Here is a 23,684-nt window from a genome sequence, read left to right as displayed (position 1 = left end):
GTAGAATAAGTCACAAAACGGAGGTCACATAATGCTACCCTCTTGTAGTTTTAAATTGTTTAACAATTACCTATCCTACTTAAGTTTATTAACTTTTTGATATCAAATATTACAAATATTTTGCAACATGTCAACAAAAACAATTATTATAATTTATAATAGTAAAACTTGGTCACATACCTAAGGAACGAAATTGAAACACAGAATATTTCAACACTGCGTCCGCGCTGGCCATAAGTTAATTTGAAAATTAAAGCAAAATAGCTTCTCGATGTAAAATGATATATGTGCTGCCATTCGTGTCGAATTGTTCCTTATTTAGAAGATTTTTCTACAAAAAATAGCGATCACTATACGGAATGTTCCGGTTAGCTCAAATTTTCGGTTTTATTTTAGATTTATTTTAAATAGAACATAAATAAAAATAAATGTTTTTGATAACTTTTACTTTTAAATTAGACTTTTAAGAATTCAAATTATATTTACTATACCATTCGCATAAATGAAATTATTTGAATTATCAAGATAATCTGACACGAGTTGGGCAGGGGACAGGTAAATTCGATGGTCTTAAATATTTTAAAATGTTTTTAAAATTTATATTTGGTAAAGTAACAACAAATCGAGAATTTATATATAATTTTAAAAATATATTTTTTTCACTTAAATCGATATATTCTACTAGACGTCATTCATCATGAAAAAATAATTAAACAAAGTTGAGGGACACGGCGAAAACCCACGGTACAATTTTTTTGAAATTGCTCTCAAGTCATTATGTAAATTATTAAGCCATCCATTAAAATAGTCCACAAACGAAGTACGAGGCGTAGGTAGGTAAGCTTGTAACATCGATATAAAATCCTGCGTTACTAATTCATTAACTACGCGCATTCATTGTTATGTACTGTCTAAGATCATGAACTCAGAACCGCCACCAAGTTGCGCGTGGTGTTTGAAGCAAGCGTATCATATATATAATATAAACTAAATAAGCGTAAAGGCGGCCTTAGTGTAGACGAGTTAGACTACGCTGATAAAGCATTAGCACGATTTTGTCAAAAAGCCGAGATGGCCCAGTGGTAAGAACGCGTGAATCTTAACCGATGATCGTGGGTTCAAACCCGGGCAAGCACCACTGAATTTTCATGTGCTTAATTTGTGATTATAATTCATCTCGTGCTTTACGGTGAAGGAAAACATCGTGAGGAAACCTGCATGTGTCTAATTTCACTGAAATTCTGCCACATGTGAATTCTACCAACCCGCATTGGAGCAGCGTGGTGGAATAAGCTCCAAACCTTCTCATCAAAAAGAGGAGAGGAGGCCTTTAGCCCAGCAGTGGGACATTCACAGGCTGTTACGGTACGGATTTTGTCAAATTGAATCTTATCCGATTGAATATAAGGCGTTGTCTTATAAATTTATTATTAAAAATAAAAGTTTTTTGTCTAAATTAAATTTATTTCTAGATGACAACAAAATAATGCGTGTATGTGGTCGTTTAGTTAATTCCGATGAATTTACTTACGTTAAAAAACATCCTATTATAATTATAAGTAAACATTATTTTGCTACTTTATTATTTCGCCATGAGCACATTCGGCTACTCCACGCTGCTCCACAGGCAGTACTTTTTCATTTACGCGAATCATGGTGGCCTGTAGGAGGTAGGACTTAACTCGCCAGGTAGTACACAGTTGTGTTACCTGTACACGCATTAGAGGTAAAACGCTTACTACTATGATGGGTAACTTACCTAGCGAACTCTCCTGTAGTAGATTTGTGACAATCAATAAGAAAGTGTAACGCTTCTATATTGAATAAAGATTTTTGACTTTGACTTTGACTCCAGCGAAGCATATTTATTAACATTAAAAAGATTTATTTTACGCCGCGGTAAGCCTGCACCAAATTTATTGTGATAACGGTCGCAACTTCATAGCAATTATAAATGAATTTTCAAAATTCTTAAATACATGTAGTTCTCGATATTGTAGAATTCGCAACCAGGGAAAATATTAAATATCATTTTATTCCCTCTCATTATACGTATTTTGGTGGTCTATGGAAAGCAGGAGTAAAGTCGAGTAAATACCATCTTCAAAGTGTAATAGGGAATGCGCACCTTACTTTCAAAGATTACAGCACAGTATTAGCTCAAATAGAAGCCGTATTAAATTCCCACCCTTTGTCTCCTCTTTTTCCCGATCCACAGGATTAGTCCCCGCTCACTCCAGTCCATTTTTTAATTGGCTGACCCCTGACTGCACCAGCCTGTGTTCCTACGAGTCATCCCCAGCGATACCAGAGGAATAGCTTCGCCAACACGTCTGAAACCGGTGGGCGAAGAAATACATCTCCGAGCTGCGGGTGCAGACAAATTGGACGATGAATAAAGACGAGGTCAAGCCAAACTCCTTAATGGTTTTTGAGGATAATAACCTCCCACCGTTGAAGTGGCATTTGGGACGTGTCCTTCGCACAATTTTAGGACAAGATGGCATATCCCGGGTGGCCGATAGACAGACGTCATCAGGCCTGGTGCGGCGCGCATTCGCCAATATTTGTTCTCTTTTCCAAGATGTGTTCGACACTGATGCAAAAACTAAAGACCATTGAAAGCCACTGCTTCCAAGGCCGAGGGCATCTTCATACTTCCTATCCAATTAAGGACGGGTAGCGACATCTCGTGTCGAGAAACTTAACCAAACACAACGTCATACTTTTTATCGGCCGCGATTGGTTAAATTTAAATATTGTACCCGCACCCCCTCTCCTTGATCTCTGTACATTCGCTTAAGACATTACATGCAATTTTGATTGAGAGCCTAACGCATTTATTTATTTTTCTACACCCATCATTATCCTTCATCATCTTGGGTTATTCAACCCATCACAACTGCCGCCACACTCCGATTAAAAAAAAGTATATCAATATCACACCACTGGAAAGACAGGCAGGCCTTCTCTCCTTATTAGAAAAGATTTGCTGAAGATAACTGTCTCTACTACCCTCAAATCTTCAATATACCGAAATAACGTTTGATTTCAGAAAAAAATCGTACCCATATACACAGATGAGGTATCTACACAGCGAACAGCACCAAAACCTAACACCACGACCGTCGAAGCCCTTAGCGATGAGATGCTGCAAGAGAAGATTGCGGAACTCACGAATGCTAAGATTAAATATGGAAAATTTAACAATATGACCTCGATCGAGCTCCGAGATGGATCCGCTATGCCTGTTATTGCAGTTGGCACAGCTTTGGTAAGTAAAATACTTTCTATTTATTATAAGTATACATTTACTTTGTGGTAGGGCTGAGCTAGCTTTCTGAGTAGGTACTATCTACTTATTAGATATCGTTACACCGGTTAAAGGATGAGTGAGCCAGTGTAACTTTAGGCACAACGGACATAACATCTTAGTTCACAAGATTAGTGGCGGTTTGACTATTTAAAGTATAATTAGTATTTCTCCCAGTGCCATGTCTATGCGGAGGTGACCACCTACCATTAGATAACTCACTTGCCAGTCTAACTACCTATTTTAAATAAAAACATAAATACTATATGTCTGTATATACAAAGATGCTCTTTATTTTATCAACATATATAATATATTGACTTACTTGTTGGTCTAGTGGCTTAATGTAAGGCCGCAGACCCGGAGGTCCTGGGTTCAATTCCCAGGTCGGGCCAATAAAAAGCTATTGGGTTTTTCTGGCAGAAAATTCTCAGTAGCAGCGCGGAGTCTGGAAGTTCCTGCGCCTGAACTTTTACGTTCGTGACGAATTGCCGTCCCATCGGGTTATGAGAGCTAAGGAAAAGAGAGTGCAACTCTCTTGAGATTGGCTGCCGTGGCCGAAATCGGTCTGGAGGACATTAATATATAAAATATTATCTTCTATGATCTGCAGCTGGAACCAAAGCTGATCAAACATATAATAGGCGCTGCGATCGATCTCGGCTACCGCGCCATAGACACCGCATTCATCTACGGAAACGAGAAACTAGTAGGCGAGGCGATACAGGCTAAAATAAACGACGGAACTGTAAGACGGTAAGTTGTCTGTGGTTTCATTCTAATAGAATTTTCAAAGTACTATTCTGTGCATTTGTATTATACAAACTTTTGTCACATCAATGCAGACAACATAGTTTCCTTTTGTGAGGCTACGGGGAAAACCCGAAAAATAAACCTTAGCTTTAAAGGCGTGGCTTAATTCACGTGTAACAAAGCAGAATCCCTTTTGGGAGATTTTACGCTTAGAATTCAGATGAGATTGAACGAATTCGTTAAAATATCATACCGCTATTACGGTTAAAGACTATCTTTGATATCCTTCGGCAAATTATTGTGGGTGCGTGTTCCTTCAAACAAAATACTTTTTTTGCCGTAGTTTGTCCTTGATGGGCCTAAACATATGTTATTAGCATTTCTAATAATTCGCTTATGAATATTTCTTTTTTCGTAAAAGTAATTTGAGAGTGTATATCTTTTGTAAGGATTTTTCTAATATGAATGCAGGTGCTCTGTCTATATATTTGAGTTAGGTTCATTAGTTTTGTATCCTTATAAATTTTTATAGTAGGTGTTAAATAGTTGTATTTAAATAGAGTCTTTATGAGTTTATTTCATAAACGTAAATAAAAGTAAATAACCCACTGCTGGGCAAGGCCTCCTCTCCTTTTTTAAAAGGTTTGGAGCTTACTCCAACACGCTGTTCAAATATCTCAAAAGCACCCGCATTGGTTACACGTGCCAGTTTTTATCCACATGTAGGTTTCCTCACGATGTTTGCCTATAATTTACTTTCAAATTGATCACAAGAAAATACAGCGGTGCTTGTCCGGGTGTCGAACTCGGAATCAGCGGTTAAGATTCCCGTCTTCTAACTAATGGGTCATCATGGCTCGATAAATTAAAATGTATAATTATCTAATTATAGATTGATTTTTAACTCAATTAAATTCTCAGTCATATCTAATGCTTACTATAGCATATATATTTGTATATATAAATATATATATATCAGCTTACTGCTGGACGAAAGCCTCCCCCATAGAACGCCAACCATCCCGATCTTGGGCAGCCCGCATCCATCCCGTACCTGCCACCTTTTTGAAATAGTCGGTCCATCTTGTCACAGGGCGTCCTACACTACGTTTGCCTAAGCATGGTCTCCACTCTAACACGTGTCGTCTCCATCGGCTATCAATGCGTCTAGAGACATGACCAGCCCACTTCCACTTCAGGGTGCTAGCCCGTTATATATATATATATATATATTTGAATCACTACGGGTACGCGACCCCGGACTGCTCTAGCTACTAGTGTCACATTCCTATATCTTCCGTGATCACAGTATCCTCACCCCTCTCCTTGATACGTTGTTTCCCAAAATTATCCCAGTGTCACGCCAAAGAAGAAGGAAAAGTAATATTAAACCCGGAGCGGCACCTCCGTTTAGGCGTAAGCCAATCACCTGCGGCCAAACCAGCACCACACGTATTGACTCGTCATTCCTGCGGATCCTGCTGGGGAGGAGGAGAGGGTGGCATGGGTACTCGGCAAGCCCGTGTTGCCATAAAGTCGCCTGGCCCAGGCGTAGCAGCATCCACGGAGAGGACACTTCGCTCACCTGTCTTGCAGGTGGAAAACAACACGGAGAGTGGCAGTCACCGGTTATAAGTCAGCACGAATAGGCGTAAGTGCCAGGGGCCACTCTTGACAGTAGGAGGATCCATCGTAGATCCATTGATCAGCTACCGCCTGCTTTAATTCGGGCAGCCCCCGATCAATAAGGTACTGATCCGCCTCAGCGTTAACTTGTTCCGCCTGGGTGAACGGAACACAAGCCTTACAGCTAGACGTTGACGCTGTGACATTAACCACGTGCTCAAAGAAACAAAAATCTCAAAACCCACACCAACGCTGCCTACATGCGCATTGCGACCTGGAATGTCCGAACGATGAGGACAGGCTTCCCGAACACCTACGGAAGCTCCGATTGCGCCCAAAAACTGCGCAAAACTTACAGTATCGACGTGGAGCTTAAAAGGCTCAATATCGATATTGTAGCCTTACAAGAGACCAGAACTGAAGACGAAGGGTCTTTGCGTGAAGCTAACTACACTTTTTACTGGAAGGGCAAGAGTTCCTTGGAAACACGAGAACATGGTGTAGGTTTCGCGGTTCGAAACCATCTCATCAACGCCATAGAGACACCTGTAGGCGTTTCCGAGCGGATTATGGTCTTGCGTCTAAAAAGCGGCTTTGTCACGCTAATTTCCGCTTACGCACCGACGCTTAGTTCAAAACCTGAGACCAAGGATCAATTCTACGGCCAGCTCGATGAAACAGTGCGCAGGGTGAATCCAACTGACAGACTGCATATTTTGGGTGACTTTAATGCCCGCGTCGGTCAGGGCATATCAGCCTGGCCTGAATGCCTCGGTGCACACGGCATAGGCAAGCTTAACGACAACGGACAACGACTGTTGGAGTTTTGCTCAAGCACCAGCTGTGTGTTACCAACAACTTTTTTAAAAGCAAAATGATGCGGAAAGTCTCGTGGATGCACCCTCGATCTAAACACTGGCACTAATTAGACCTTGCTCTTACAAGAAGGAGGGATCTACGGGAAACGCTCCACACGCGGGCGTTTCTCAGTGCCGATTGTGACACCGATCACAGCCTCGTTGCTACTAAAGTCCGACTGTCCCTAGAAGAGTCCATTCTTCCAAGCCACTCGGTCGAAAAAAGATAAATCTTTTCAAGACTCGTGACATGGAAGTAGTGGAATCATTTGGGGAACTCGTCCGCGAAGAAGTTGCAACTTGGGACAGTACGGCATCAGCGCGAGTCGAATGGGAAAAAGTCAAGTCTCTTCTCACTGACACTGCAGGCAAGATTTTTGGCTATCAAAAGGCAAAATCTTACGACTGGTTTCAAGAAAACGAGGAGCACTTACTTCCCTTGATTGACTCGAAACGCCAAGCCGCTTTAAATTTTCGCCTTAACCCTTGCGATGCGACGCGTAAAGATCTCACGAAGGCAAAAGCCTCACTCCAGCGTAGCACTCGCTTCTTTGTAAATGCGTATTGGACAGAGCTTTGCCAAAGCATCCAAGCGTGCGCAAACGCGGGCGATATTGGCGGGGTGTACGCGGGCATCAAAAGAGCTCTTGGACCTACTCTACAATGCGGAAAGAGCCCCGGAAAAGACGATGTTGTCACCGAAGTCGTCAAGCTTGAGTGCCTCTTGCCCATCCTTCATAACCACCTGGCTAAGTGCTGGGAAGAAAACTACGTCCCTCAGGATATGCGAGATGCTAACATCGTCACTCTTTATAAAGGCAAAGGCGATCGTGGCGACTGCAACTCTTACCGCGGAATATCTCTTCTTAGCATCGTCGGTAAAGCCTTTGCCAGGGCCATTTTAGGCAAACTACAAAGGCTCGCCGACCGCGTATACCCTGAGGCACAATGTGGTTTTAGGTCCCAACGGTCAACTGTCGACATGATATTTTCACTCAGACAGCTACAAGAAAAGTGTAGGGAGCAACATACCCCCCTAGTCATTGCATTTGTAGACCTAAATAAGGCTTTTGACTCCGTGAGCAGAGAGGGGTTGTACTCGGTTCTTGTCAGAATTGGATGCTCCCCAAAACTCCTAAGGATAGTGCAATCGTTCCACGAAGGTATGGAAGTCACCGTCCTGCACAATGGCAACACATCCACGCCATTCGACGTACGCCGTGGTGTTCGTCAAGGTTGTGCACTGGCCCCCACCTTGTTCGGAATATTCTTCTCGGTGCTTCTGAAGGTTGCTTTTGGAGATGAACAGCAAGGCGTCCACTTACACACGCGAACCGATGGTAGGCTGTACAACATCTCAATGCTCAAGTCCAAACGCTACAGAGAGGACCTATTTGTAGATAGTCTCCTCTTCGCTGACGACGCTGCCTTCGTTGCTCATGACCAAGCTCAACTCCAGAGTCTAATGGACAAATGAGCCAGAGCTTGCGACCTCTTTTCAATGTCCATAAACTGCAAGAAGACCGTTATTTTAGCGCAAGGATGTTTAGAGCAACCAGTCATCTTGCTTAACGGCGCACCTTTACAGGTGGTTAACAAATTTTGCTACCTTGGGTCGCATTTGTCGAGTAATCTCTCGCTTGATGCAGAGATCGACTTCCGCATCGGCAAAGCAGCCTCTACGTTCGGGAGGCTCTGTACAAGGGCTTGGGATAACAGACACCTTACGGTAAAAATGAAAATGCTTGTTTACCAATCATGTGTCCTAATCACACTCTTGTATGGAGCAGAAACGTGGACAACGTACGCAAAACAAGAACGCCGACTAAGCACATTTCACTTGCGCTGTCTTCGGAACATTCTGGGCATCACATGGCAGGATCGCGTGACAAACGAGTCTGTTCTAGGCGAGGCACAGCTGCCTAGCATCATGGCCATTCTCAAAAAAAAACGGTTACGGTGGCTGGGACACGTGCATCGAATGGAGCAGACTGTGGATGCAAAGAGGTCTGTTGGGCGGCCTATGCTCCGTTACAAAGATTGCGCTAAGCGTGATAAGGTTGCGTTTAACATCCCTAGCAATCGATGGGAGGAACTGGCAGAGGACCGTGCCAAGTGGCGACGCCTTATTCACGAAGGTCAATCAAAGCATGATAATGACTGGTTTAAACTACTAAAAGAAAAACTCACTAGGCGTCATGAGCGGGCTTCAAACCCCCGCCCATCTGGGGGCGCATACACTTGTCGGAAGTGCGGCCCAAGGATCCTCTCTCGCATTGGTCTTTTCAGTCATGAACGCAAGTGCCTTCGCGATGCCGCTTAAATCATCTGTCAAAGATGCAGAGGCCTATATATATATATATGCTTACTATAATATGTAATTGTTTGTTTCTCAGTGACGAGTTGTACATAATGGCCAAGCTGTGGAGTACGTTCCATCGGCGTGACCTGGTGTTGAAGGCCTGCAAGCAGTCCTTGGAAATAATGGGGTTGGAGTACTTCGACCTTTACTTAATACACAATCCTATGTCGCTTAAGGTGAGTTTCGTATGAAAAGGTAAAAAGTTGCCATTATCAATTAATCGAAATCAACTGCTGGATATTATGCACCAATATACTGTTCACGTATTGCACACGCAGCCTTGAGGCGGACTGTTAATGCTATCTTTTGAAAGATTTCAAGATAAAATCATAGACAACTTTTATTACTTTTTATAGTTTTGACATATTCCTAACAACAAATAATTGATTACAGGAGGGTGACAACCCTTTACCAAAAATCGCGAATGTTCTCCAATACTCCGAGCACGATTACCTCGAAGCCTGGTACGGTATCGAGGACCTGATACAACAGGGTCTCGTGAAAAGGGGGGGAGTTAGCAACTTCAACTCTGTGCAAGTTGAGAAAGTTTTGGACAAAGGGAAGATTAAGCCAGTTATAAATCAGGTTAGTAATGCTAAATAAGATTTGCTGAAGACAATAATAGGTAATGGTCCAAAGGAATTAGGAATTACACCATCGAAACGCCTATATGTGGCAGAGATCGTAATGGAAGCCCTGTCTGCCAGGAGAAACTTGAATGGTGAAGCTTCCCGAGTACCTGCGCAGTATTCATATAGGAATCTACGAACAGTACAATGAGTACAATTAATCCGATGAGATGTCGGTTAACACTGGCAACTTCATAACTAAAATCTAGTTCTATCTCCTGTGTAGATAGCAAGTCCACGAAAGATGGATAATTAAACATTAATAATGTAATCCACAGGTCGAAAGTCATCCATACTTGACACAACAACGCTTGGACGAATTCTGTACGACTCGCAATGTCAAGCTAAGCTGCTTCGGTGTGTGGGGCTCTAAGGGGACACCATTGGAACTGAAGAGTGATTTACCACCAGTTATAGATGATCCTTTAGTTAAGGTCATGTCTGCGGGATTGGGGATCAAGCCAAGCCAGCTGCTTATAGCGTAAGTCTGTGATGGATAAGTTTTATTTGAGTAATGTTTTAGTACGCAAGGTGGTGACTCCCTTTCATCTTGCTATTGCGCCATATGCGCTCTGCCTCCATTGCCACCAAGCGAATAATATAAGGATTATTCACTTCCAATGTCACCAGACCAGCGAGAAACCCAGATATTCCTATATCCTCCTATCTTCAGATCAAAGGCCTTTGAATCCTAATCCCCTTCCCATCCTTCACATTTATTTATATGAGAACCTCCGCCTGGTGCTACCGACACGACATCGTAAATATACAATATACGCTGCTTGAATTATTACGAATTTACAATTACAAATTATTAATATCGTTAATTATATATATTACAGATATCAAAAACAAGCGGGCCGCAATGTAGTCGTTAAATCAACTAGCGCTACTCACTTGTGGGATAATTTACAAGCGCTGAACTTGAAACTGGATGAGTCCAATATTACGGCGCTTAACGCCCTCAACAGGAACAAGCGTACATTCACATTTGTGGGGTGAGTTTATCAAAAGTTATACCAATACCAATCGATGGAGATTATTAAGCGTAAAAATTAAAAATGATTTTGTATTTAGAACGTTTTTATCCGTCTATTCTCATTAATATTCATTTAACGATCAGCAAAGGAATTAATGGTTTATTTAAAGAACATAGATTATAGTTCTTCGAATCGGATTAATGGTCCTAATTTAAAACTGATATAAAAATATTACGATTTTACTAACAAATTGTCGCAATCGAATCGGAACAGTTGCCGTTTTCCTATTCTTTAATTTAAAATTAAAAGAGAATGACCAAAAATGTAAGGACCCTTGTCCAAATAAAGAGACTTATGTAATAAATTGTCTAACTAGTGAGTCATTATAACCAGACCGCAAAAAAAAGTATGCAGTCAGTAAAAACTGAGTTATAACTGAATGAACTCATGTTTTTCGCCTTTTTATGCGAAAAATATCGCTAATATAATAAATTTTTTTAATTATATTTTTTATATAATTAGTTTTTTTAATTATTAATATAACTTTTTTTTTAATATAGTCATAACTTTTTACTTATAGCTTTTTTTGTCTCGTAGTTAAAGTAACTCTTTCTTTAATGGACTATAAGTCAACACTCGTTAGTGATGGATATTAGAACCATTTTTGGCCATTCTCCTTTATTAGTAAGGACTGTTTTTGCTATGAAATAATTCAATGTGTTGTCAACATTAACATAAAAAAAACTTCTTTATAACTTTTTTATATCTCAATGGTTGTCAATGAGATGCCAAGGATAGAATCTCTAAAAAGCCAAATCTCTTGGGCTTGTATATTACAAGCTACTTTCGGTAAACAATATAATATAATAATATGTAACTGAAATAGTCATATATATTGCTTAAATTAAATATATTAAGTATTTTTTAATGTAAAAATATTGTTTTTTTTTTCAGAATGGGAGAGACTCACAAGAACTATCCTTTTAATATACCTTTTTAATTATTAATAGTTCTTGACAGAAGTGACGAGACGAATTCGAGCCATTTTTTACGTCATTTTGACATTTTTTTTTCTAGTTTAAGTTCATTTTTTTCTATAGAAGATAAGATAGAATAAGATGATACGATATTTCAATTGAAATATTTTTTTGTAGTAACTTTTTGTCGTATTTTTAGTAATATTTACTCGTTAATGGAAGAGAGCGAATTCTGATGAACAAAATGTCTTAAAAGTGTGTGACTTGACTAACCACCTATGTTATTTTCATAAGCAATTTGTAGTAGAATTCAAAGTAAAAAAGTACGTTTGTCATGACGTCTTTAGTTTAGTAGTAATTGTGTAAAATTCCATTATTTCGGAATATATTTTATAAATGACAAAAAGCGCATTACGCGCCTTTTGAATTGCATTTTGACATTTTATTTTTTTATAATTATTGTTTTTTTTAATCCATTTACCGAGTTCGATGAATTATGCATTATTCCATAACAATTTTTTTTAATATTAAGTATTTTGATAAATGATTATTGATAATTTGTGAAACTTTTGACACATTAGCCAAATGTGTGATTAGGAATAATTTTGTGTACTTAGTTTTAATTCCAGTATTATTTTTAATGTACTCAATGGAATGAATAATAATTCCTAGTGTAAGTTAATTTTTTATTTTTGATCATGTATTTGATTCCCATACTTTTCTATTAATTTGCTATTAATTAAAATGTAATTGAGGAATTAAATGATAATTTTAATTAATTTATTTTATTTTATTGAAGTGACACTCATCTTGCTCATTAACAATACAAGCATGTCTTATCGTGTTTAAAATCGCATCATATATATATGATGAATTATCTTTGAACATGTTTTTCAAAGAAAATTCAAAATATATATATTCAACCATTGGACGATTAATAGTTACATAATCCGCGCGATCAGATTGGGATACAACATTTTGGTACTGAGACGCGCGGTACCAGCGGTAGCTTTGGCAAACTCGTTTTGATGATTTGCGAGTCAAAATTATTGAATAATAAATACTTTAAAAAAATTATATATAAAATATATATAACGTTGTTACTTGTCTGGTAGTAATGATTTTTGCTTGTGACTTGCTACGGTATTACTAGTTCAGTAATATTAAATAGCAAGATTTGTAAAATGTTTAAATATAAACTATTATAAATATTTGATTCCGTTGAACATAACAATCGCATATAATACAAATCATATTAATCTTTTCCATATTATCGTTCAGAAACTCTTTACAAACGTTCGTTTGAGAACTTAATTTCGACTTACAAGGACGCACAGATTACATATATAAATGTACAAATAACACAAAATTTTTGCTATACTTTAATAAAAATATTTTTTTATAGTTACGAATCTATTATGAATTTTATGAGAATCTTCCAAGCGTTAATAAAAAAAAATGTCACTAATACTTTTGTGATAATAAAACAACTAATCAATACATACAATTTATTTAAAAATTCATTAAAATTAAAAATAAACGTCCTTACTTATATTAGCGGGCGATTAATTAAACAATGCTGTCTTTTTTTTTCAAATGTCAATTCAATAATGACAGAAAGAGAGAAATCAGTAGTCAGGCCGTAAAACAAACATTATTAAGTCATCCTGCAACATTTAACGTTATTTATACAGTACTTAGTACTCATACACACAATAAATTCTCTCTCTTTCACACACATAATACATTTAATGGAGAGAAAAGGACAAAACAATCATATCAAACATTTTAATCAAACATAACAATTTTCTTTCATGACTTACTTCGGGAAATGATTGTCACTCTCTTTTACTCGGATTATTTACAGGAGAGACAAGAACAAAACATATTTTACGTTTATTTTCTCATGCATATCAGATGTTCTTCATGTAACTGGCTTCGGTTTTGATAGGGGTTTCTTTAGTAATCCTGAAATAGTAATTACTATTAAATTATAAATTTAACATCATAGCTCTCTGTACACGGAAACTGAGAGTTCGAGCGTGATGACTATGTATTGTTTACTGGTGGTAGGGCTTTGTGCAAGCTCGTCTGGGTAGGTACCACCATCCACCCACTCATCAGATATTCTACCGCTAAACAGCAGTACTTAGTATTGTTGTGTTCCGGATTAAAGGGTGAATGAGCCAGTGTAATTACAGGCACAAGGGACATAACATCTTAGTTCCCAAGGTTGATGGCGCATTGGGGATGTAAGCGATGGTTAACATTTCTTACAATGCCAATGTCTATTGGCGTTGGTGTCCACTTACCATCAATGGCCCATATGCTCGTCCGCCTACCTATTCAATAAAAATAAAAAGTCCGTTGATGTGTGTGTCAGCGTACTCCAGCGCACACGTTTACACATCAATTCTCGTGACAAAGGGGACTGAAGGATACGCAGGCGGCGGAAAACTAAGCTCGAATGAAATGAGTTGTGATACCTTCCGCCCGCACCTCCCTCACTCCCCGTAGTCGTCTTACCCCGCACCTCATCACACACAGATGATAAAATAAGATTAACTTACTCGGTATATTTGTAACGGGTTTCTGTAAACTTTTAACGGAAGATTTCGAACTGTCTTGTTCCACCGCCATATTGGATTGTGGTTTTCCTGAAAATATTCTCTTTATATAATAATATATACAGGGTTACAGGGTAATATGTCACGATCCTTTTAAAGGGTTATAGTTCAGGACAATAGCTATCAAATGACCCCCAAAATGCTTATGCAAAAGTGTATCGTTTTCGAGTTATTAATTTTTTAATATTTTTTTTATTTAAAGGATGTTTAAGATTCTAAAATTCAATAAAAAAAAATCAACGTATTTTCCCTATTTTTTTTTTGTATTTCTTGCTAGGGTACATCCTAGTTAATAATAACCAGTTATAAAACAAAAACAATCTTCAAGCATTTTTAAATTACAGATCCAAAACTGTACAACTTTTCGATTTTTAATTTTGATTCTTTAAGTTACTCGCAATTTTTTTGTAAAAATCACTATGGCTCTTATCGTGCGGATCATTTTAAAAACATCTGCGTTTCCTTAGCTATCCATCGGTACATAAAAAGTACAGTAACAATCATAAACTCAGGAGAAAATTAGATAACAAAGAGACCAGGTAGGAAATTCTAAGAAATGCTATTGTTAAGAAATTAAATCTGGATCAAAGACAAAAGGACCTCAATGCAAAGTAGTTAAAGATTATTTTTAATAGGGGTAATAGGTAAAAAAGGAGAGATAAACCAGAGCTGTCATTGCAATTTTGAATTTCCACTAACAATCTTATTTATCTTGTTTATAGCTTTACTTTTATTATTTAAGCTAATTTTATTATTTATTTTTTCATTGACATTTTTATTTGTAACAATTTTGTTTTTAGAAAAACGTTCTGCTAAATTTTTTTCTTTCTTTTTCTCTGCACTTCGGTTAGGATTTAAGTTTTTTGCTTCATTATTTGATTTAGTGACGTCATTTGTTTGTGAATATTTTGTTTTATCTGTATTTACTTTTTTGATATGTTTCGATTTATCAAATGTATTCATGGACTCTGTTTCTGTTAATTTAGCTTTCTTAACCTGTAAGCCATCTTGAGTTTTCGATTTTAGTGACGTCATTTGTTTGTGAATATTTTGTTTTATCTGTATTTACTTTTTTGATATGTTTCGATTTATCAACTGTATTCATGGACTCTGTTTCTGTTAATTTAGCTTTCTTAACCTGTAAGCCATCTTGAGTTTTCGATTTTGTTTTAAGAGTTTTAATTTTATCAACAGCCTTCTTATTAACATCAGAAATACCATCTTTTTTGTTAGCTGTTTCAATATTTTTATCTGTGGCAACTTTCTTAGTTTTATTACTGTTGTTTTTATCTGTGTTATCATTTTTATTAGCGTTTTTTGTACTAGCAACATTGACGTTTGACTTTTTACTATCAGCGACCATTTTTGCTTCTTTCTTAGCATTAGATGAATTACTTTTCGATATGAGAACTTCATTAGATGTTTTCGAATCTGCATTTACAGGATTACCTTCTACTTTATCCTTCGAGGCATTATCATCAATTTCAATATCATTTAATTGCAAATCATTTGTTTTCTTAGCTTTTGTAACATTTAATTCTATTGCATTAACTTTATTAGGTAGTTTAAGTTTAGTTTTCGAAGTTGAAGCTTTAATAGTATCATCATTATTATCTGTTTTTCCTCTTTTAACGCTCGCTTCATTATCATTTTCACTTGGACGTTTCTTATCTTTTGCATTAGCGACCGTATTCTCTTTGCCTTTAGGTTTATTTTTCTTCGGTGGATATTTCGGTGGAGCCATCATTTCGCTGTCTTTAGACTTACCAGCTGGAACTTCTGGTTCCTCGTCAAGCGTCTGCCGTCTCTCTCTGAGGCTCTGCGCTTCGAAGCTCTGGTGTAATTCTTGGGTTGGCTTCTCTGCTTCGAGACATGTATTTATTATCTTCCCCATGAGGAGCGTTCGCTCGTCCGTGTCGATCGTTGGATCTGAGAGCTGTTTGTGTGTTTGCGCTATTATTTTTATGTATCATTCATCTGTAAAACGAGTGAAAATATTTGTTGGTATTCTATTTTTAAATTAGAATTCCATATTAAAATAATTTTGGTTCTGCAAGTAAGGTGAAGGCGAGTCCCGAATATAAGCTAGCGCTATGGGTTTTACTAAAAACCAATCCAATTATTTTCATTAAAACAAAAATTTAAGACCTCTGAAGAATTAAAATTCTCCCATTGGTAGAATTTTTCACAGGTGCATTTGGGTATGTCACATCATAAAACGTACCGTGATATAATAAGCTAACAACCTTGATGAGATAAGACAATAGACAAGAGAGAGAGAAAGAGGATGAGAGAGATATAGAGACAGCAGGACTTGGTATTGTATGGTGCCTGAGCCAGTGTAATAAAAGGCACAAGGGACATTCCTTTTACTTTATATATTCTAAAAACGTACCCATATATTCCACATCAAACTTAAGTCGATCATGAAAATGAGCAATCGGAGACCATTTGTTCTTTAACGTCCATGATACTTCTAGACTATTCCCATACTTCAACATGTATCCACCATCGGCCTGAAAAAAAAAATGTTAATGTCCCACCGCTGGACAAAGACTTACTATGGAATTGTATATATTATTTTGTAACGCTTAAGTGCAGACATATATCATTGTAAATATGTTTGAAAGTCTAAAAGCTATATGCCCCACTTATATCTCGATCCCCTTGAAAGGCCTCTTACATTATAACGCCATGAAGTTACATCTTATTCCAGGACAATGGAAACTGAGGGGTAATTAGAATAATAATAATATTTATTGAAATAGTTTTTATAAATACATTCAGAGAAACCCTGGCACCCTAAACTAGGAGACTTGTTTTTATAGAATAGGAAGGCGTACACGAGCATATGTGCCACCTGATGGTAAGTGGTCACCACCGCCCATAGACATTGGCATTGTAAGAAATGTCAACCATCGCTTACATAGCCAATGCGCCACCAAACTTGGGAACTAAGATTTTATGTCTCTTGGGACTATAATTACACTGGCTCACTCACCCTTCAAACCGGAACACAACAATAACAAGTACTGCTGTTTTGCGGTAGAATATCTGATGAGTGGGTGTTACCTACCCAGACGAGCTTGCACAAAGCTCTACCACCAGTAAATAATTATTGCTTTATGAAATTTTTGTAGGATACGCAGAAAATAATTTCAAATTATTTTTGTCTGACCTAATACAACAAGCTTTAAGTCCTAAATTATTAGAGTAAGCTAACCATCGGCTCCATGTAGAGTGAATCCGCGTACCTCTCTGCGAGTCGAGCCAGCGAATATCGTCGGGAGCGATGAGCACGCACATAGTTACGGAGCACCTGCAACAGTTTGGGTTACTTTAAGCATAAAGGAATACCGTTAATTATATACTAATAAATGACAATATAGTCCAATTTATTGCGTTCAATCTGCGCTTTTCTTTTGGAACTATTTTGTGAATTCAATTGACGTATTGAAGACTTCTCTGTCAACTTGAGTGCTTTTAGAATCAGCTCTCTTGTACGGTCAAGCCACAATATAATCTGACTTTTCTAAAACGTAAAGCTCACATTAAAGATCACATAACTAATTGACGGAATGCAACTTTTTTTATCATATTTTTATGGGCATTTATTGCTTCGTTAGTCTAGTTACTACCGCATAAGGTTATGGATCTCGAGTTCCTACGTTCAATCTAGGGTAAATAAAATGTTATTGTGTCTTTAGAGAAACCCTCGGTAGCAGCTCGAAATTGGGAACAGGCCGGTGTTTTCACTCTTGACTTGAAAAGTTCCGAAAGCCTCTCACAACGCTCGAACTGCCTCCGTTCGTGTCGGTATGCCGTCCTATCGGATTATGAGAGTGCATCTGTGTTTGCGCACAACACTTGCGCACAGAAATTGGTCAGGACACCATCACATGGACCTAGAGTACTTGGATTAGAGTGTATTTTGAATCAATTTGAAAAATTACCTCAACAGCATCGCTCGGTATGGTCACCGCTAATAGCACAGAATTGGCCAGTTCTCGTTTGTGTGCCAACTTCACGGGGGACACGTTTCAGTTTCTGTAGGACACGGGTGCGAATAGACGGTTCTGAAATAGCAAACATCAGAATTACAAATCGAAGATAAATAATTTTTGTTCGCTGGTGAATAAATGATAGTAATGCCGAGATGGCCCAGTGGTAAGAATTATAATAATAATAATAATAATAATAACCCCCCCGGGGATCACCTTGCCGTGGTGGGGGGACTTACGGGTAGCTGGTACTGGTTCTTGTGGTCCTATCATCTTGACCAATACACATTTACACATAGCCATATACATCTTGGCAAACACCTACCCAAACTAACGATCCTAAACCCGACCCAATCTTGTCATTGGAGATTAACATGGAACGCAGTAATAAAAGATATAGATTACGGTCGCTGCCCGGGGATCGCTAGGACGCATCTGGAGCCGACGCTGAATCTCACAGCATGTGATCCGTTGGCGATGGGGGACTGAACAGGTGGGTTCCCCTCGAAGAATATGTTACAGCCGACCAATCACCTTCACCTTCATCTACTTCACTTTCAAATCATTCACTTTCTCTAAACTTTCCATCACCTTCTTCAACTGCAACCTTTTTCGAGTCACCCAGCTCTTCACCACCATCACGATGTTCATCCCATATTTCAATGCCAACAGCTGTTGCGCAGGAGGCATGTGCCATCAATGCTGCGTCCAGTGCTGGTACTTCTCGTGTGCGAAATAAATGGTCTCAGGATATGAACCGCTTTATATGGCACACATATTTACTAATTACTAAATGCGAAACAACACAAATGAATAATTATTTACAACTATTGCACGAGCAGTTTAATCAGAAATTCCCCAATATGCTAGTATCGCGACAACGTGCAGGAGATCAACGACGTGCTATTCTCAGGCGCAAATTACTATCACAGGACGTTTTAGATGAGATAAGAAATCAAGTGTCAGATAAAATACAGACAGAGGGAGAAATAATAGATTTTCCACTCAGACAATCTTCCCAGTCCGAACACCTATCCTCACAAATAAACTTGTTCATACGTCCTCTCAAGCTTAGAACGGGTAGCGACATCTCGGGTACGAGATACACAACTACATACCTCACACCAAACAACGTCATACCTTTCATGGGCCACGATTGGTTAAATTTAAATATTCTACCCGTACCCCTTCTCCTCGATGTCTGTACATTCGCTTAAGACATTACATGCAATTCGAATTGAGAACCTAACGCATGTTTTATTTTCGACACCTTCGAAACTCATCATCATCATCTTGGGTTATTCAACCCCTCACCGCTACCGCTACATTTTGGACCTTCGAGCCACATTTTGTTCTTTTCGCCACATAATTGAACAAAGTCGACGAGAACACGTGAGTGCACGTGGCGGTTCGAGAAGAAAACGCAAAAGTGGCACATATCTGGACGAGTTTCGAAGAAACAAGCTGCCTAACAGACAAATGGAGGCTAAGCGCACACAGGAACTGAAGTTTTGTTGGAGCTTCATCGAAATTTTTTTTTTTTATAGAATATGAAGGTGGACGAGCATATGGGCCACCTGATGGTAAGTGGTCACCAAACGCCCTTAGACATTGGCATTGTAAGAAATGTCAACCATCGCTTATAGCCAATGCGCCACCAACATTGGGAACTAAGATTTTATGTCCCTTGTGCCTGTAATTACACTGGCTCACTCACCCTTCAAACCGGAACACAACAATATCAAGTATTGCTGTTTTGCGGTAGAATATCTGATGAGTGGGTGGTACCTACCCAGACGAGCTTGCACAAAGCCCTACCACCAGTAAAAGTTACATGCAATCGATGGGTCCATTCCTTACTCTTTTCCATCACCTCCTAGGTTCTATTGGTGCTACTATTGTGTCTGTGCTCTCAATTTCAGTGAATAGCTGCATCGTATTCCCGGAATATCGCGATTTCCAGTCAATTAGAAGTCTGGTGACGTTGCTAGCATCAGAACGGCGGGATTGACTGATGATCATCAAACCGTGAGTACTTCTCTTTTCACTGACCACCAAAATGCATATTCTATCCGCTAAATCCTGCGGCAAATCTCCTATATTGCTAAGTGTAGAAAGTAGTGAGTTAGTTCGTGATTTAGTTAGGAAACGTGGCATTATTGAGGGTAGGCTTACCAAATTTAATAATTATTTAGAGGCGTTATAGGATGATCAATATTTTACTAATCAAAAACGCATCGATTTAAAATTAAGAATCAAGGATTTAGTTTTTTTTTCTGTATTTCACGACATTCTAATTGAAATAGAAGAAAGGATTTCTGATAGTGAGATGAACAATTAAATCAGCGAGAACTTTTTGAATATAATTATTATAGTTTAATATCGGGTACTGAATTTATGCTTAATACTGATGAGCTTAATGACCGCTCCTTGTTATGTCATAGTCATAATAATAATCACTCTGCTAAACTACCTACCGTCTCCATGCCTACGTTTGATAGATTGTATGAGCACTGGCTGGAGTTCAGAGACTCGTGTATCTCGCTCGTTCATAATTCTAAAGATATTTCTAACATTCAAAAGTTCCATTATCTCCCTAAAAGGTAACGCAGTCATACATTCCATAGAATTTTTAACTGACAATTATCAAGTTACATGGGACTTGTTGCGTAACCGTTATAATAATTGCAGTATTAATTCACAATCATGTCAAAGCTTTTTTTACCGCATTAACTTAAGCGTTACCATCTTTGATCTGAACGTTAATCGACACAATTTAAAAAAAAATAACGCGCTCTTAGGATCCCAGGTGAGCCAACAGACACTAAGGATACTTTAATTATTTTTATTATGGTGTCGAAGCTAGATAAAGTAACTGAAAGCGAATGGGAGACTCATAAATGCACATTATTCCCGAATCCGATTGATAACAATTCTACGCGATTAACTGTGTATGATTTAATTAATTTCCTTCGTAACCGAGCGGACACGCTGGAGGCATTGCAGCGTTTACATAGTAAAGACGCACAAAACACTTACAATCAAAAACAACACAACTCTCGCAGCATGTTACGCTGCAATGTTTCCAGCGGGCCGAGTAAAACGACGACAACTGCGACCCGCTAAGTTAATCAAATCGTCCACTGTACACTTGCAAAAAGTTTATCGATAGTAATCTAGAATTAAAGCTTAAACTTGTACGCGAGAATAACTTATGTGAGAATTGTTTACAATCGGGATACTCGGTAAGCAACTATACGTTTGTTCGTGTAGACGCTGTAGTAAAAAACATAACTCATTATTACGTAACGATAACGCTAATAGTTCAGTCGCATACCATTCTACAACGAACACTGAGTTGTCGACTGCGGCTGCGAGTGATGCGCATGCGCCTTCCCCCGCGCACCGACCACCTCGGAATCCGCCCTTCCCATCCAAGTAAACAAGGCACACATGCAAGCGTTATCTATTAAATCTAAAAATGTGCAGTTCGTATTATTGTCAAGAGCGATAATTGAGGTAGGTACCGATGTACACGGTACATATCAAAAAACGAGCGCTTTTTGATAATGGAAGCCAGCGCTGTTTCATCTCTAGAGCAATTTCAAAATATAATTGTACCCTTCTGTAAAAAAATATTTCATTTGAAATGTTGTTTTTTATTACAAACTTTACCATAATGTATTAGGGAATATAGTTTATTATAGAGAAAAATAAGAAGGAACGCGGAATCCGAGGTATTTTCTCTAAAAAAACCAAAAAAAAAAACGACGGCGTAATTGTTTCCGTTGTTCGACAATATTTAAAAGCAAAATTAAAAAAAAAATTGAAACTAATAAGCCTTTTTTAAATTTAACTAAACTATTAATCCGTATTATCACTTGATAAATAAAAGAAAATAGCCGTAGCTTCAAGTATTTACATAAAATAAGTGTGTTTTATTCAGTTTTGTGACTCTTTCGCTTTTAACTTTATTTTTTAATTTTACTCAGTAAATATAATATTTCACTTGATGTGGGTAGTTTTTTCGAAAAATAATATATTTACTGGATACATAATGATGGGGCCGCACGAAATTAAATCGTAAGAACTCGTAGATTTCATAGATTTAACTTCATAATTTTAAAGGGACATACACAGTGACAAAATGAACATCTTAAAAGAAAATTTCAGACTTCAAAATTGCCTAAATGTGTACCTATTGTGACATACATTTTGCTTTCCGACTTAGAAACGAAACGTTAAGTTTATGGCGTATAATGCCAGTAGGTCATTTTTTTATACTTTTATTCTCTTTTCCAAGTTTGTATCCGACTATGTTTTTAGTTTTAGAATTGTAGCTGTAGCCTGATAAATTCGAAAAGCATCGGGCCTTACAACATTTACATTTTTTTTGCTTGAAAATGAGGAACATCAGTACTAGTGTAACAATACCTACTATTTCACATCAAAAAACAAATTATTTTAATGATAATGATTAAGAAATTAAAAAGTTTGATCATATTTTCTGATGCACATATTATATATATTGATAACATTTTGTAACAGTAGACATTTATTTGGTTTGGTCGGGTGCAATAGGAACTAAACCTGATGCATTCCGACCTGTTCTGACCTGCTGTTCCGTTAAATGTGACCGTAGAATAAGTCACAAAACGGAGGTCACATAATGCTACCCTCTTGTAGTTTTAAATTGTTTAACAATTACCTATCCTACTTAAGTTTATTAACTTTTTGATATCAAATATTACAAATATTTTGCAACATGTCAACAAAAACAATTATATTAATTTATAATAGTAAAACTTGGTCACATACCTAAGGAACGAAATTGAAACACAGAATATTTCAACACTGCGTCCGCGCTGGCCATAAGTTAATTTGAAAATTAAAGCAAAGAAGCTTCTCGATGTAAAATGATATATGTGCTGCCATTCGTGTCGAATTGTTCCTTATTTAGAAGATTTTTCTACAAAAAATAGCGATCACTATATGGAATGTTCCGGTTAGCTCAAATTTTCGGTTTTATTTTAGATTTATTTTAAATAGAACATAAATAAAAATAAATGTTTTTGATAACTTTTACTTTTAAATTAGACTTTTAAGAATTCAAATTATATTTACTAAACCATTCGCATAAATGAAATTATTTGAATTATCAAGATAATCTGACACGAGTTGGGCAGGGGACAGGTAAATTCGATGGTCTTAAATATTTTAAAATCTTTATAAAATTTATATTTGGTAAAGTAACAACAAATCGAGAATTTATATTTAATTTTAAAAATATCTTTTTTCACTTAAATCGATATATTCTACTAGACGTCATTCATCATGAAAAAATAATTAAACAAAGTTGAGAGACACGGCGAAAACCTACGGTACAAATTTTTTTGAAATTGCTCTCAAGTCATTATGTAAATTATTAAGCCATCCATTAAAACACCGTCCACAAACGAAGTTCGAGGCGTAGGTAGGTAAGCTTGTAATATCGATATAAAATCCTGCGTTAATAATTCATTTACTACGCGCATTCATTGTTATGTACTGTCTAAGATC

At 37.6% G+C, this 23,684-nt stretch overlaps 2 protein-coding genes across 18 annotated transcripts in view; one reads left to right on the top strand and one right to left on the bottom strand.

Annotated features, from left to right (window-relative positions):
- The window catches only part of LOC126779440 (uncharacterized protein PF3D7_1120600-like), a 124,355-nt gene extending 112,800 nt beyond the window's left edge, over positions 1-11,555 (top strand). For 5 of the 6 annotated variants that reach the window (XM_050503383.1, XM_050503382.1, XM_050503379.1 and 2 more), the window contains exon 14: positions 11,475-11,555. In XM_050503383.1, coding sequence (XP_050359340.1) covers positions 11,475-11,520 — 46 coding nt within the window. In that variant the 3' untranslated portion in view covers positions 11,521-11,555. Of the gene's footprint in view, positions 1-10,382; positions 10,539-11,474 lie in introns of all 6 variants that reach the window. The other variant, XM_050503380.1, reaches the window with a different exon arrangement.
- The window catches only part of LOC126779589 (hybrid signal transduction histidine kinase M-like), a 132,909-nt gene that overhangs the window by 81,712 nt on the left and 27,513 nt on the right, over positions 1-23,684 (bottom strand). For 2 of the 12 annotated variants that reach the window (XM_050503721.1, XM_050503715.1), the window contains 2 exons: positions 14,068-14,154; positions 13,173-13,465 (listed from right to left, as the gene is read on the bottom strand). The exons of 7 other annotated variants lie outside the window; for them this stretch is intronic. In XM_050503721.1, coding sequence (XP_050359678.1) covers positions 13,422-13,465; positions 14,068-14,154 — 131 coding nt within the window. In that variant the 3' untranslated portion in view covers positions 13,173-13,421. 3 more of the 12 variants (XR_007670373.1, XR_007670374.1, XM_050503714.1) reach the window with 3 other exon arrangements.

The sequence above is a fragment of the Nymphalis io genome, chromosome 29 (genome assembly GCF_905147045.1).
Source record: "Nymphalis io chromosome 29, ilAglIoxx1.1, whole genome shotgun sequence".
Classification (NCBI taxonomy): Eukaryota; Metazoa; Arthropoda; class Insecta; order Lepidoptera; family Nymphalidae; genus Nymphalis; species Nymphalis io.
The sequence above is the reverse complement of the archived record's forward strand: the minus strand, read 5'-3'. Positions and strand labels throughout refer to the sequence as shown.